Source organism: Lithobates pipiens, unplaced genomic scaffold (assembly GCF_037356315.1).
Source record: "Lithobates pipiens isolate NorthernLeopardFrog02 unplaced genomic scaffold, aLitPip1_a1.2 Scaffold_28, whole genome shotgun sequence".
Taxonomy (NCBI): Eukaryota; Metazoa; Chordata; class Amphibia; order Anura; family Ranidae; genus Lithobates; species Lithobates pipiens.
In genome coordinates this window covers 122,426,677-122,443,424 of record NW_027507789.1, presented here as the reverse complement: position 1 = coordinate 122,443,424, position 16,748 = coordinate 122,426,677, and the positions used below count along the sequence as shown (strand labels likewise).

General features: G+C 42.3%; 1 protein-coding gene across 5 annotated transcripts in view; it reads right to left on the bottom strand.

Annotated features, from left to right (window-relative positions):
- The window catches only part of LOC143935591 (signal transducer and activator of transcription 5B), a 413,177-nt gene that overhangs the window by 64,044 nt on the left and 332,385 nt on the right, over positions 1-16,748 (bottom strand). For all 5 annotated transcript variants that reach the window (XM_077459573.1, XM_077459571.1, XM_077459575.1 and 2 more), the window contains 2 exons: positions 10,761-10,891; positions 890-1,041 (listed from right to left, as the gene is read on the bottom strand). In XM_077459573.1, the coding sequence (XP_077315699.1) occupies positions 890-1,041; positions 10,761-10,891 (283 nt within the window). The remainder of the gene's footprint in view (positions 1-889; positions 1,042-10,760; positions 10,892-16,748) is intronic.

Genomic DNA, 16,748 nt, shown 5'->3' with positions numbered 1-16,748 from the left:
ACTATGAAACTATGAGATCCATTTCTGAATGGAACTGGAAGGTACCTGGTTAAAAGGGGCCTAAGTTCTTCATAGGTGACCTCTAACCACCTCCCAACCAACCTCTGACCTTCTACTAGGCTGCAGCAAACTGCTTCATGCTGATTTTGTATTAGCATTAGATTTTATGGAAAGAAACAAAAAAACAATGTATGTGCAAACAAAAGTCAATGTATACAGGTCCTATAAATTCTATGCCATGATGCAGTCTGAGGATGAAACACTAATATTGGGCAACGGGTACAAGCTGCAAACAAGTCCATGAGTATTTGATAGAATGTGTTAGAAAATAGAGTGTAGAAAACAGTAAATACACATAAAAATACTTTCTTCATTAGGACGAGCAGGACATGACCCCAAGTATTCTTAATGCGTGCGTCATATGCAAGTATGGATAGTCCCACAAATATTTATCTTCCAAAGGCTGGCATTCCATTTTTTTTTTTTTAATCATTTTATATTGAAACTATTGTTTCAAATAAGCTGACAATGTGAAAACACATTGAGGAGGTACTGTCTTTTGCAGTCTTCCAAAGCAAACTAAATTGCAATTATTCATTAAAACATAAATTATTAGATAAATAAATACTTTCACACAAAAAGGTAAATTACAGGTTAAAAAATCTGTCGATCCATAAATTCTTTTTCAAATTACAAAACTGCAAAAGAAGATGAAATGCTTTGAACCCCCCCTTCAAGAAAGAGAACCACTTGGGCAGGCTAAGGACATGTAACTGCAAAAAATACAGATCCAAGCAGTAGTAGACAACAGACAGGAGTGTATGAAACCACAGCAAAATGACTGGCGGATGAGAACATTTCTGCTTTGGGGCCTGGAATAACCACTTACCAAGTTTGTAATAGATCTAAACTTCCTTCAGGAGGGCCACCATTTCCTGCCAGTTGCTGCCGTCTCTTCCACTGGATCAACTCATCATCCAAGATAATCGTTTGCTGCTTGCGTAGCAGTTGAAGAGTCTTTTGGTGCTTCTCTGACAGATCCTGCATATGCAGCATTGTAAGATAAAATTTAAAATAAGTTGGAAAAGGTAGCATGGCAAATTCAAAACCATGGGCTACAGAGATATGGCAGATAAAGATAGTGAAAACGCTGTTGCCTTTTCACTTTATTACTTTAGATTTTTGTTGCCTAAGAGCATTGTATATACATTATCAACATTTCTAACCACTAAACGTACCTCTTTTACACAGATTTTAACCACTTTTAATCTGTGTACAAACTCTCTGGTCTGCACTTTGTAAAAAAACAAAACAAAAGGCTGGTGTCTCTTTCAGGGTAACTAATAGGGGTGCTGAAATGAATCGCTGTATTGCGATTCTGGTGCCCCCATTGCAGCATCGATGCATACGACCGGAAAAATCGATTGCCGGGTGACGTCATTCCGACTTGCCCCACCCCTCTCGGGAGAGCGGTCCGAGCGTATAGTTGTTAAAATAAGTGTTTTAATAAATCCTGTGCCCTGCTGTATGTGCTTTTTTTAAAATATGGAGCTTCATACTGCATTTCTCAGTGTGTGGACAGTGTACACGCCGCTCGTGTGACTGCCCGACACGCCTCTCTCCTCTCACATCTCACCTGACGTCAGTGGGGAATTCTCAGCCCCGCCCACCTCTCTTCTGATAGCTACAGTCAGCGGGAGGGGCTGAGAATTCCCCACTGACGTCAGCAGAGACGTGAGAAGAGAGGGGAGAGAAGTGGGTCAGGCAGTCATATGAGCGGTGTTGGAAGTCGACATGGTCAAATGTCATATTTATGGCACATTTATACATATCTGTTTCCTATTCTCAAAATCAGCCAGGCCTACGTGGTTTTAAAAGGCTGAAGCCAATTAAGCCTCTAAGAGAACATGATAATACCGACTCCAAGCGGTTGATGAGAATTCCTGATTAGCTGCTCTGCAAGCGATCTTCAAAGAGAGCCAAGCAATACTGACTCCGAGCTGTCTATGAGAATTCCTGATTAACTGCTCTACTTGCGAACTTCAAAGAGAACCTGACTGACAGAGATAATTGATGAGTTGAGATACAGACGATCAAAGACCAAGATTTGACCCAGGTCCAATAGTGGCAATTCATGGACAAACGCTGCCCCCAGAGGTCAACTATGGCAAGACGGTCAGTAATCTAACTTGTTGAGGAAACGTCCCAGAGATACTGTGATTCGTCCAAAAATAGAGTTTGGCAAGCAATGGGAAGGGGTTTGTTTGTAAAAAGGGATGTTTGCCATCAGAGTTCTCTCTTTCAACATCTTGAGACCAGCTGATAGGAGTCTATGTTAGGATGTGATAAGTATATTATTGTATTGTGTTCTGATTGTAAGCTTTGTAACGTAATTCTTTTAATGCTTTTATGTTAGTTGCGGTTTAATATATTCCTATTTTGTTGGGAAATAAATGTAACATTGTTTACTAAGCAGATGTGTTTGGTATATCATTGTGCTTATCAGACTCTCATAGACTAGCTAATTTATAGGGATAGGCAAGTTAATACATATATGCGATAGTTATATAGGATATATTAGATTGTATAATATTACATAGGTTACATGAAGCGGCATGTACACACAATGAGAAATGCGGTAATGAAGCTCCATATTTTTTGAAAAGCACATACAGCGAGGCTCTTAATGGACTGTAACTCAGGATTTATTAAGACAAAGGTATTTTAACAGCAGTAGGTAGAGTACAAATGTGTTTGTACTCTACTTACACCCCGGTACATGCGCCTTGCTGACAGTTCCCTAGCTTCCCCGTTTGCACTTTCCACTGTGTTAACTCCTAGTGTGCTGGAAGGTGCAAACAGGAAAGCCGGGGAACTTTAAGTACAGGGACAGTATAGGGAACTTTACAGGGCCGTTTGGCAGCTGTGGATTCTAATCCCTCCTGACCTCCCAGCAGCAGTGTTTGTGAATGGCTGTAACCTGTAGTACACCGGATTAGTGCATCTTAACATCCTCCCTTTGATTCTTCCATCCTTCTGTCCCCCCCTCACCACCACCATTTTGATGGAAATTAGGAAGGTGGAAATATGCGGACAGTTGCTGACCAACATATATAACAACCTAAAGTGGTTTAAGTGGACTATCTCGGTTCTGATACAATAACACGTAAATAAGATAAAAATCAAAATTTTAATACATATAAAGCACACAAACATACAGATTGTTCAATAATAAAACTAATGATACACCACAAAAAACAAGCAACTAACAGGTCCCCCCAACAATTGTCTATTGAAGTGGAGTATACAAAATTTCCACTACCAGTTTTGGGATATAAACCACTTCTTCAGGAGGGATGGTCTGTAGAACAAATAATACAGTAAAAAATATATACACACACACACAAGACAAAATTCAGCTTGAATAGAAAATTACAAACAATATCGAAAAAAGGAAAAGGGGGGTGTAGGGGAAGAATTCCTCCCACTGCATCCCAGAGCACCTCTATTCCCATTGAGGGATCTGTGTCCAAACCTTTCAAACCACGGTAACGTAGATTCCCAGATTTGATTACCTGCCCTGCCATTTGGGAATTTTTACAGGCATCAGGGACCTCAAGCCGCAACATTGGAATGAAATTTGTCCTAACCTCAACAGTGGTCAGACCAAAGCACTTAATCTCTACAAAAACGTTCTGATATCGTTCAGACAAAGGTGTCTTAATATTGCCTTGCCAATATCAATCCATTTGTCTAACTATTTTAAATAATAGCAATTCCTTTCGACCCATCTCCCAATCTCTCGTGTTCTTTTCCTCGGAACTCCGGGTCCTTTGCAATGAGGACTTCTTCTAAGGCCTCATTGACATGGACATCCTTGAGTTCCTGGTCCCCAAGTTTCCCCATGTTCCCACCTTCTATTCCCTCCCTAAAACTCATAAAAATGTGCCCCTGGCAGACCGATTGTTTAGGGGATTGGCTCATTAACTGACAATGCAAGCAAATTTGTGGATGCTTTTTTTTGATGCTCCATGTGCAAAGTCTCCCTTCGTACATTAGAGATACCACCGATCTCGAGACACCTCGAGGGGATCCAGATCCCTCTGGACGCCCTGCTTGTGGCGATTGATATTGAGGCATTATACTCGAGTATCCCCCACGAGCAAGGCGTCCTGATGGCTGGATCTTTTTTGGGGGAACAGGATAGAACTCCCTGGCCTCTCAACAGTTTTATTCTCAAATTACTGCATTTCTTTTTGACCAAAAACAATTTTACATTTAACGATCAGTTGTTCTTGCAGACTCAAGGAGTTGCTATGGGGACGTCATGTGCCCCGGCTTACGCAAATCTTTATCTGGATGGATTGGAGCGATATATGCATTCGGATGAAAGGTACACAGATTTTCTTGAAAATGTACTCCTTTGGTACCGGTACATAGATGATATGTTCCTGGTATGGACTGGGACCAGGGACGGATTACTGGATTTTGTACAAAGTCTGGATGACAATGATTTCAACCTCAAATTTACGGTTAATTTTGATAATGAACAGATCCCATTTCTGGATGTCCATTATCAAGCAACCGGATGGGACTTTGGGTACTGATCTATACCGGAAGCCCACAGCTGAAAATACGCTGCTATATGCAACCAGTGGTCATCCTGAACCACTGGTGCACAGTATACCCTTTGTGCAATACCTGCGGTTATGAAGGAACTGTACTCTTGACAGCGACTTCAGGATCCAGGCTAATGCTTTGTGGAAACATTTATGGTTAAGAGGATACTCACGTACAAACCTTAGAAAGGCTTTCAATAAAGCTTTTTCATGTTCCAGAAATTCCTTACTGTATAGTCGTTCCAGATCTTCATCCCACAATGATTCTGTTACATTCGTCACTACGAATTCGGCTCATCACCAAGTACTGAGAACAATTCTATTCAATCATTGGCACCTACTTGTGGAGCACCATGTTCTGGCCCGATATGTATGGCCTGTTCCCAAACTGGTGTTCCGCAGGGTCTGCTCCCTACGTCATTGCTCGACCTGCAGTCATTAGGTGTCCTCGAACCCTCAGAGATCAGGACTCAATGGTACTTTTAAAAGCGGCGATTGCCCTCGCTGCCCCTGGGTACTCGAGGGAAGACGGTTCACCTTACCTAATGGTGAGACCTTCTTCCCACGAACATTTGCGACTGTGGAAACAGGGGGGGTTATATACCTGATGGTATGCAGATGTAATGCCTTTTACTTTAGGAAGACCATCCGTTAACTTAGGCAAAGAATAGGTAACCAGCTCTACCATTCAGGCAGCGGAAAACCTACCACCATAGGTAGACATATGGCACTTTACCATCGTTACAATATTTTCATTGTCCAATTCTTGGTTCTTGAGGTGGTCCCACCAAATCTTAGGGGGGGTGCCTGGGATCGAACGATCCTACAGAGAGAGACATCATGGATAGAACGGCTGAATGCCACCCTTCCTCCAGGCCTCAATGAGATGGTCTCCTATAAACCATTCTTGTGATACATTTTTCCCTTTTCCCCCCCTTTTATATGTGGTCAATTTATTTTTCCTCTTCTTCTTCCCTCTCCTTGCTATTTCTTCTCCTTTCCATATTCCGCTGTATATGTCTTTCTTTGTTGCATATACATCCCTGGTTTGCCTTGTAGAATGTCTCATATGATGCTGAAATATGTACTTTGTTTGCCTATCGTTCCAGGGGACTCTTTAAATTTTCCTCCCCCTTTTGCTGCATTTATTTTGGTGATGCTTTGGGAATATATGATCCCAGAGCTTTCATTTTAAAATTAATTTTCTTATATATTTATAAACAGCTTTAATCCTCTTGTATTGGATGTTCATACATTCCTGTTAATTATCATATTGATGGAGTGACAGTCTGCTCCCTCTGGTGGCCGATCAGGTTTTTTCTCCCCAGTGGCGGGCAAGTGTTTACCCTGGCAGGATTGCTCTTATAGCTGTTCCCGCTTGCCCTGAACAAGCCCCGGGATTTAGGCCTGTGGGCTTTGTCAGGGCACACTTGCGCAGTAGCACAAAGCCGTGTACCTGTGCTGAGCAGTGTGGGTAAACTGACCCTGTGACGTCAGGCGATTTGGCGGCGTGTGCTGACATTTACATGGTTGGGGAACTCTTATAGTGGTCCGTTCGGGAACCATTATTCGAGTAGCATTGACTCTCCAGGCTGGGCTGTTGTGATGGGACGGTTGCTGTATCAGGTACACATCTCCATCGGCGAGCAGTGCGGGGGTTTGTTCCCCCCTAGCGCCTGCTTCGTTCCTCCTTCCTTCTGTTCCTTTGTCTCCTCTCTTCCCCTCTTCATTCTCCCTCATCTTCCTTCTGCCTCGCTGGAATCTTGCTTATAATTTCATTACAGATCTAATTGTCATTTTGGGCTCTGTAGATGGAATAGCCTTCTATACCTATATATTTTAATTGGCTCCCGCTTGATGTGGATTTACCTTGCATCGCCCTACATTACACCAAGCCCAGCCTACTATTGTCACATGATCTTGTCTATAGCCTGGTGAGTTTTTATAACAATTGTTACTTTGGGTGGCTCCATTTTTTTCTTCATGTTGTCCAACACCATTCCCGGGCCCTCTTTCCCCTCTTCTCTCCCCCCCCCCCCCCCGCACCCCTTCCCCCCACTTGTTTTCCCCCTGCCTCCCCCCTTTCCCCTCTCCCCCCCTCTTTTTTCCCCTCACCATCTTTTACTCCTTCATGTCTCCACTTCCTCCCTTCCTCCATTTTCCCTCTCCCTTCCCTACCCCCTCCTTCTCCCTTAATTCCCCTACACCCCCTTCCCCCTCTCCCCTTCCCCAAAACCCTCCCCTCCTCTCCTTCCCTCCTATTCCCTTCACTTCAATCCCTTACTTCTCTCCCCCTCATTCCCCCTTTTCCCTCTGTTCCCCTTCTCTCAGTCACATTGTGGCACTACCTGGTTTCCTCCACGATTGTAATTTTTTTCCTTACATAATATTATTCCCTAACTCATCATTACCTTTTAATTAGAGACTGTCAACTACAATCCCCCTTGTCCGCCACAGGGGAACTGTTTGGGTCCTGTTGCTGTTCGTGTCGGTCCAGTTGGGTGAGCGGGTTTTCCTTTTTTCAATATTGTTTGCAATTTTCTATTAAAGCTGAATTTTGTATATATTTTTACTATATTATTTGTTCTACAGACCATCCCTCCTGAAGAAGCGGTTTATTTTGCAAAACTGGTAGAGGAAATTTTGTATACTCCACTTCAATAGACAATTGTCAGGGGGACCCGTTAGTTTCTAGTCTTTTGTGGTGTATCATTAGTTTTAATATTGAACAATCTGTATGTTTGTATGCTTTATATGTATTAAAATTTAGATTTTTATCTTATTTATGTGTTATTGTATCAGTACCGAGATAGTCCACTTAAACCACTTTAGGTTGTTATATATGTTGGTCAGCGTCAGCAACTGTCTGCATATTTCCACCTTCCCAATTTCCTTAAATCAATTTGGATGATTGTACGGTTATATCTTATATTATTATTAATATTAATAATTATTAATTATTATTAATAAATATCCGAGGCTATACTCAAAGTCTTCCCACCACCATTTTTATCTTTGAACTCTTCCATACTTCTGTTCCTATCCATGGATTCCTCCATCTCCATCCCCAGCCTCTTCCATCCTTCAGTTCCTATCTCCAGACTCCTCTGGCCTTCCAGTCTCTATTCATGGATTCATTCATCCCGAGACTCTTCAATCCTTCCTTTCTTATTCATGGATTCTTCCATTCTTCAGTTCCTATCCCTCCCTCATATCCTGCACTCTTCCATGTCTTTGTCCCGCTACATGCAGGGAGTGTCCTTTTTAGATTTTTTTTTTTTTTAAAGCAGGTAAAAGAAAAAAGAAAAAAATTCTTCTAAATGTTTGAATTTTTTTTGATGGAAACCATCGTCAGTGATCGTGATGCATCCTGGAATTGAATCGTATCGAATCGTTGACCAGATAATTGTAATCGAATCGTGAGACCAGTGAAGATGCACCTCTATTAACGAATACAAGAAAACCCATAAATTCTGAAGCCTTGCACTGTATTTTAATTATTAATTTAAAAGGAATCAAGGTAAATCTTTTTGTAATTTAAGTGAATTTTTTCAAAATGTAACCTAGCAAGGAAAATTGTGTGTTTTTTTTTTTTTTATACTCTGCACGAGTATAATCAAATTCTTGAACCAAAACTGAAGCAGCAGTACAAATACCAATGCTGACATTCAAACTGTAAGATGTCACAACCAAACAAATTTATGTATACTAATGCGATAATAGCATTAATGCTAAAAGATTGCTATTACAATAACATCAATACTATATATAAACACACAAGAAGAAAAAATTTATGTAAAATATGGTGCAACATAAGTTACTAGATCGAGCAAGTTCACAGTGAAAATCATGCAAGTTCAGTGAAAAGAATTCTTCCATTGAATAAAATGTGTCCAAAAAAACACAACAATGTCCTCAGTAATTTTCACATCCTCAGATGTTAAAGTGCATGCATGCAATAATATTCCAAAAAGTGACTCTTGTAAAGAAAAATCCAGTTCAGTAAGAGGGTGACTTTACACACATGCTCCCCTCCCCTCTGTGGCTGCGCTCACCTCAAGCTGTGTGACCGTACAACTAAGTTTGGTCTACACAAGCTGTTGAACCACTCCTGGTTGCAGAGGCTGGATAGTGTATTATCGTACTATCCAGCCTCTTTTTTATTTTTTAACATTGAGGATATCCTGTGGATATAAACTGTGGGATCCTGCTGAAAACTTCTTAACTCAGGAGTGGTTTAACAGCTTATGTAGACTTATTTTTATACTGGTTTTTCACACATTATGGGATTGTGATTGATGCATAGCAGCTGTGCACAGGCACTTGATTCACCATCACACGGGTTGTCTTTAACTACACCTGATGCCAATTGTAGCCAAAGGCTTATTTAGGGTAGCTTGCAGGATTTTTTATTTATACATGTATGTATACTGTACATAAAGAAGAGCTGAACTATGGATTCCAAAAAGACAGCCAGAGGGCAAAGGACTAGTCACTAGTATTATCGCCTGTGGTCTCCCAACTGACTGTTCCCCGATTATTCACCTAACAATGCCTTACTCTGCACTGTGTCGAGGCATGTTAGGTCCATGGTAGGTAGAGGCAGGGTTTTGCAGCCTTGTGTCAAAGCCTCCAGCAAGGAGAACAGCAAGCAGCACCATAATGACATTGCCAAATTTCATGAGACTAGATGTCAGAGGCAGCAGGGCTTTTGACTAGATTCACAAGTCTGCAGGTGCGCGATTAGATGTGAATCACATGTTTATGCTTTCCCGCACCAAAAACGTGCTGCTGCTAGCAGACACGAGGGCATGCTATTAATTCTTAGCACTATTGAAAAAGGTGCAGGAATGTTATCCCTGCGTTTTCCATAGGTACAGCAGCCCATTGAAATTATTTAAGGTGTAGGTTGCTTTGTTAGTTGAGTTACTAAAGACAAATCTGATCTTTTTAATTTCAAGTCCACGTAAAAACAAATAAAATAAAGTTACATGCATATACAGCTTTCCCCAAAGTCTGGTTGGCAGTCATCAAAACTTATGCTATGTCTAATCATCTCCTGTAAGGTTACAGTTCACAACAATCCTGTTCTAGATACCCTCTACCAATTTTATTTTTGAGTTTTACCTAAGAATGCTAACATTTTAAAGTGGAACTACACTGCATATGAGCACCCAAAACCAAAAATACAATTTCATTCTTTTTTAAATATGCAAAGAAAAGTCACCCATTCATCCATGTCGCCATGCTATTTTGCTGAAAATCCCTTTGAAAACCAACCCCTAGCATTTCTGGCTGTGGCAATCTTAAGGGCAGATGATCCATGTAGCATTTACTTCCTGGAATACATCTGCTCTTAGCTCAGGCATGCAGACAGGAGGATGTGCTTAGTTGAGATAATCCCTCCTCCCCGCCTGAAGGCTCCTTGAATGTATAACATAATTTGCCTAGGCCTGGAAACCAGGAAGTAACTGAAGAAATGTAAAAAAAAAAAAAAAGTTTAACACAAAGAAGAAGCATGATATACTTCCTATCTACCTACTAATGCTAGCAGCACAAGGATTAAAAATAGTCAATGTTGATTCTTCTTTCTACCTTCTCAAGTCCTGGTAAGGATCCCCTTACTTCCCAAGCAAGACTATGATGAATGTCAGTATGTTATCAAGACTATGCTCTTGCAAAAATGAGCACTAGAGCACACTCAGGCTACCTGTAGTACTTGATAACAGCTGCCAAAATGTACATACTGTCCACTGTCCATTGTGATAGTAACAAGACACTAAAGCTGGGTACACACGGGATGAAACGTCAGGAGACAACAGCCGGCTGACATTCGACCTGTGTGTATGTTGGCCGGCTCTGTCGGACGTGCATGCTGGAAAACCAGCAGCCGACTGACTCCCGATCAGCGCTCTTAGCCAATGGCAGAGATCGCTGATGGGAGTGTTCTGGCGGGGTGTGTATCAGGCTGAAATTCTTCATTCAGTTCTCAGTTTAGATGTAAGAAGATACAGCAGCCTGGAAAAACAACAACCTAAACAATCCTTTAACATTCACAACTCCACTAACAATCAACCTAAACTCCAGAGTAGACAGACAAGATGCTGGAAATGTCAACATAGTGTTGGCTTTGGAACATACCAATCTGTATTGTTGAAGAGTCTGGGCCTCTCTCTGTAGCCAGTTTTCTAAGGAAGCTTGCCGCTGCTGCAATGTAGCTTCACGAGGCATACGCTCCTGGGGACTCAGCTGGGACAACTGGGTAAACTGAGCTGAGAAAAGCAGACAGAAGCAAGTCACACACTGTCACTTATAAAGAGCCATATTAAACCATAAACCACGAGCTACAACAGAATATACAGTATATGAACAATCAAATGATACACAAAATAAAATGCAGGAAAACAAATCACTGGTTGTCAAGCTGTTGTGGCTAACAGACAAATTTAAATTTTTCTTGTAAAATATGAAAGATGATGTTAAGCTGAGTAAATACCTAGCACGTCATGCTTTAAAATTGCATGCACTCATGGAATGCCGCCAAACGACGGTACCTAAAAATGTCCTTAGGCGACGCTTTAAAAATGTCTACAGTTTACCTAGTTTAGAGCTACAGAAGCAATCTAGTGTGAGAATTATTGCTCTCATTTGGACGTTTGTGGCGATACCTCACATGTGTGGTGCAAACACTGTTTGCGTATGTGGGTGTGACTACGTATGCATTCACCATTGCGTGCGAGGAGTTACATTTTTTTAATTTTATCACATTTATTTACTTTTACATTTTCCCTTTAAATTAAAAAAAAATTTAAATCACTTTTTTTGCTAATCACAAGAAATGTAAACAATCTATGCGATAACCATACAGCATGGCAAGTCCTCTTTATGGTGATATATGGCGTCTAGAAGACATCAAATCTCTCCTCTACCTTTAAAAGAAAAAGATAAAAAAAAAAAAAAAAACTCTTTTTTTTTTTTTTACTTTTGCTTTTAACCACTTCCTATGGTTTAATTATCCTGACTGGACGTCAAATGACATCCTTCCAAACAAGCCATTCGTGCGTACCCCCAGGGGCATGCAGCGTGGCGATCGGTGGTGTGGTGTGTGTTTCGGACACACCACATCTCCGATCATGTTAAAGAGCCAATGACGTAGGCTCTTTACTATGTGATCAGCTGTGTCCAATCACAGCTGATCACGGTCTAAATAAGGAATTGCCAGTTATCAGCATTCCTCTACTCATGCTGAAAATGCTGATAAGCGTCTTTCCAGACAATGGGGATCTGCACTGATAATCAATGCATTGATAATCAGTGCAGCTCCATCAGTGATGCCAATCAGTGCAGCCCCATCAGCAAAGCAGAAAAATTACTCATTTAATAAAATTTGTAACAAAGAAAAACTTTTTTTTTTTCAACATGTCCAATCTTTTCATGTTTGTTTAGCAAAAAATAAACTCAGTGGTGAATAAATATCATCAAAAGAAGGCTCTATCTATCTCGGAAAAAAAATGGTAAAAATGTGATCACACCCAATAGTATATATTCTTTGGATCTCAGAGGGAGAGGGCTGCGCTTGATGTCTAACAGCCCGTTCACAACTGAACGTTTTGTAGCCCTACGCCTGAAGCTACAAAACGCTGGAGGGGAAAAAATCCATTATTCTCAATGGAGATGGTTCACATCTCCACTCCATGTCGCCTGAAGCCCTACGCCTGAAGCTCAAATAAGTTCCGGACCCTTTTTTGTCGCGCGAATTGGGCTGATTTGGGCGTTTTCATTTCCATAGAAACTAATGGAAACGCTCGATTCGAGCATTTAGCGCGACAACGAGCGTTTCTACGGGCGTTTTGACGCTGTATCTGCTCAAGAAAAAATAAGCAGATGAAAAATATTTTTCCTATTGGCTGAAAAAAAACGCCGAAGTTAAAAAACGCTCGTTGTCGCGCGTTGTAGTGTGACAAAACGCTCGTCGTCGCGCGACAAAACGCCGGTAAAAACGTTCAAACACGCTACGCTCAGGTGTGAATGCAGCCTTAGGCCCCAAAGAGTTTTCTGCTCATTCTTGGTGTACCTTTCAGCGGTGTCTCCCTCCTACCCTCTTTTTTCCCACTCCCCCCCCCCCCCCCCTTCTATCTCCTTTCCTCCATCCCCTCTCACCCCCTCCCCCTCTCCTTTCTTCCCCTCCACCCTCCTGTCTTCCACTTGTTCTAGAACTTCTCTGCATATCTCCCTTTATCCTCCTTTCCTTGGGACTACCCTGGGGAAGAATTGGGTTGTGTTCTTCAAGTGGTCCCTTATCCACTGGGACTGGTACGCAAATTGACCAGCATAATCTTTCTTATATATGTCTATAGTTTTTTTTTGTAGTTCCTAGGTTATAAAGAAGAAGATCCTGGTACTATACTGTGAAAGTATTCTCTATGGTCTATTCTGCTAATCCAACTTGTACGTCCAAAAGTTTCTATTATTGTTTTATTAATTAATATAACTTGTTAAAAAAAAAGATAACATTTTGTTTGGGTACAGTATTGCATGCCTGTAATTGTCATTCAACGTGTGACACGATTAACCCCAGAATTCTTGAGTCAGCAAGGAACCGCCTACATCTTGTTCTCCAAAACTGGCTTGAAGGAGGGCTGCACTGACAGGGACACAGATGTAAGGAGGGACTCCGCTGATGGGGACACAGATGTAAGGAGGGGTTCCGCTGACGGGGACACAGATTTAAGGAGGGACACCACTGACGGGGACACAGATGTAAGGAGGGACACCACTGACGGGGACAGAGATGTAAGGAGGGACACCGCAGACTCCGCTGGGGGCACCCGATGCAAGGACAGACTCCGCTGGGGGCACCCGATGCAAGGACAGACTCCGCTGGGGGCACCCGATGCAAGGACAGACTCCGCTGGGGGCACCCGATGCAAGGACAGACTCTGCTGGGGGCACCTGATGCAAGGACAGACTCCGCTGGGGGCACCTGATGGCAGGTGACGTGGCAAGTGACATGCTCAGGGCTCCCACAGATTCTGCATTATGGTGAGTTGAATGATTTCATTTTATATTACAATGTAATAATAGAAATAATGAATGCGCTTCAATCATCCTAACACCATAACAACCATGGTGCCGGAATGGTCGAAGTGCTAACACCAGGTGTTTGGAGTATCTTTATCTGCTGCTTGCTAAACTTTCTAGAATACACATACGGTATTTCTATTGTTGTGTAGGATCTGGGCCTGCTGTCCCTCCACCCCTCTCCCTCCATCCCTCGTTCATCTCAGACGCTAACCACACTACCTTAGAGCCACGCCCACTATTTTGTTGAAACCATGCCCATTTTCACCAAGTGGGAGGTGTCAAAAAGGAAGGGCGGGGTCTGGCACCTCCCCATCCTAAAACGTCACCAGCCGCCATTGTGTTGCACCCTATTGAAATGATGCGCTCAAACACTAAACCTGCTTGTAATTTGCACATTGCTGCAGGCTAAGCCTGTGCTTGCCTGTGACTGCTGGGTGCTGTTGTAGACTGCCCAGAAGCATGCTCAAACTACAAAAAAATGCAACCCCACTCTGTCTTCCAGCAAGTTTTGAATCATTTACTTTCACTGCACTTTTACACAATCCGCTAAATATCTGATATACTCTAGATACTATATGCTGTGTTAAATGTGATCTGTCAGAAAAATAAATATCTCATAACACCTCTAATCTCTCTCAATACACATCTTCCAGGGCAGAAAGTCTGGTCCTGTAGCTTCACTATGAGAAAGCACTGATGCCAACAAGTATGCAGCTGGTAAAGATAGAACTTCAAGCTGCATATTAGCTTCAGGCCAGCAACATCACTTACATTGAAGCCAGATACAGTAACAACTGAACAGGAACATATTGTTAGAGGATCTTGAAAGAGATCAAGTGTATTTCTCTTCAATATAAACTCCCTTTAGCCCTTGTTCCCATTGGAGCGATTTGGCATGCATTTTGACATGTCAAATTGCGTCTGAATCGGTGCTATGCTGCATTTGCGGCGCCACATAGATTTCCTAAACTAGTTTCTGTACTATATTTGGCGACTTTGAGGTGCAATTTCCATTGACATCTGTGCAGGAACCCGCACAGATGTCTCTGAAATCGCCCCCGAAGTCGAGACTGACATGTGGGAATGAAATTGCATGAGTTCAGCTGAACTCGCACAATTTCATTCATGCTGTCAGTGTGAACCAGGGCTTAAGGTCACATACTAAAACCAAAGTGCACCCAGCACTGTCAGTCTGCAGCCACTGACATGTTCTTGAGCATGTTACACATTACACTCTAACAAGCTCCAGAAGGTGAACCTTTAATCTTGGTTTTAATGTAAACCTTAACATTACAAGAAAAAAAGTTACATATAGGCAGAATTTTTTTGATCAGTAACAATCATAGCGACAGCATTGCCCAATCAGAATCTATCCAGTCTATGCCAGAAGTACAGCAGGGGGAATAAGGTGTCCAGTATTAGCTGACCTTTTCATTTTTTGTTCTGTAAAAGGTGAACTTTAACACTTTAAGGCTGTCAAATCAGACTTGCCTCACCAACATGATAGCAAAGAGAAAGGCAAACTTGCGAGTAAGAGTCAACAGAGAATCATCCCTAATAGGTTTGAAGAGCAGTTTCTGAACAATTACCTAGATTCCAAAGAAATCTCAGGACACCCCTCACATTTCTGTAAATATTTTATTATATCTTTTCATGTTAAAACACTGAAGAAATTACACTTTGCTACAATGTAAAGTAGTGAGTGTACAGCTTGTATAACAGTGTAAATCTGGCTGTCCCCTCAAAATAACTCAACACACAGTCATTAAGGTTTAAATCGCTGGTAACAAAAGGGAGTACACCCCTAAATGAAAATGTCCAAATTGGGCCCAAAGTGTCAATATTTTGTGTGGCCGCCATTTTTCAGCACTACCTTAACCCTCTTGGGCATGGAGTTTACCAGAGCTTCACAGGTTGCCACTGGAGTCTTCTTCCACTCCTCCATGATGACATCACAGAGCTGGTGGATGTTAGAGACCTTGCGCTCCTCCACCTTCCATTTGAGGATGCCCCACAGATGCTCAATAGGGTTTAGGTCTGGAGACATGCTTGGCCAGTCCATCACCTTTATCCTCAGGCAGTGGTCATCTTGGAGGTGTGTTTGGGGTCGTTATGTTGGAATACTCCCTGCGGCCTAGTCTTCCGAAGGAAGGGGATCATGCTCTGCTTCAGTATATCACAGTACATGTTGGCATTGATGGTTCCCTCAATGAACTGTCTTTGTACTCCTCACCTGGTTGCTGCCACAATATGCTTGACACCATCTCTGAAACAAATAAGTTTATCTTGGTCTCATCAGACGACAGGACATGGTTAGAGTAATCTATGTCCTTAGTCTCTTTTGCATCATCTTTAGAACAGGCATCCATCTGGGATGGCAGCCATGCAGACCAATCCATGCACTGACAAACTAACCCCCCGCCCCCTTCAACCTCTGCAGCAATGCTGGCAGCACTTATACGTCCATTTCCCAAAGACAACCTCTGGATATGATGCTGTGCACATGAAATCAACTTCTTTGGTCGACCATGACGAAGCCTTTTCTGAGTGGAACCTGTCCAGTTAAACTGCTCTATGGTCTTGGCCACCATGCTGCAGCTCAGTTTCAGGTTCTTGGCAATCTTCTTATAGCCTAGTCCAGGGGTGCCCAACCAGTGGCCCGGGGGCCACGTGTGGCCCCCGGAGCCCTTTGATGTGGCCCACGACCTCCTGCTGTGGGATGGCGGGTTGGTAAGCCCAGATTGCGGGTTGCCAACCCGCTATCCTAGAGCAATCAGTGTTGTAAATAAATCCACTGGTATAGCTTCTGTTGAAAGAAAAAAAAAAGCCACTGGTAGAGGAAGCAAGTGGCTGCAGAGTCGCATAAGCCGATGCTTCCTGTATAGCACCAACTCCTATCACAGGTGGAGTGATACCAAATGCGATCTGCCTGGGACAACAGCCAGCGATACCTGAATGGAAAACTGTTATTAAAGGTAAGGTTATTACTTAAATCACAGTGTATATATGGGCATATCTGTTCTGCGGTGGTTACTGGGCTGCTTT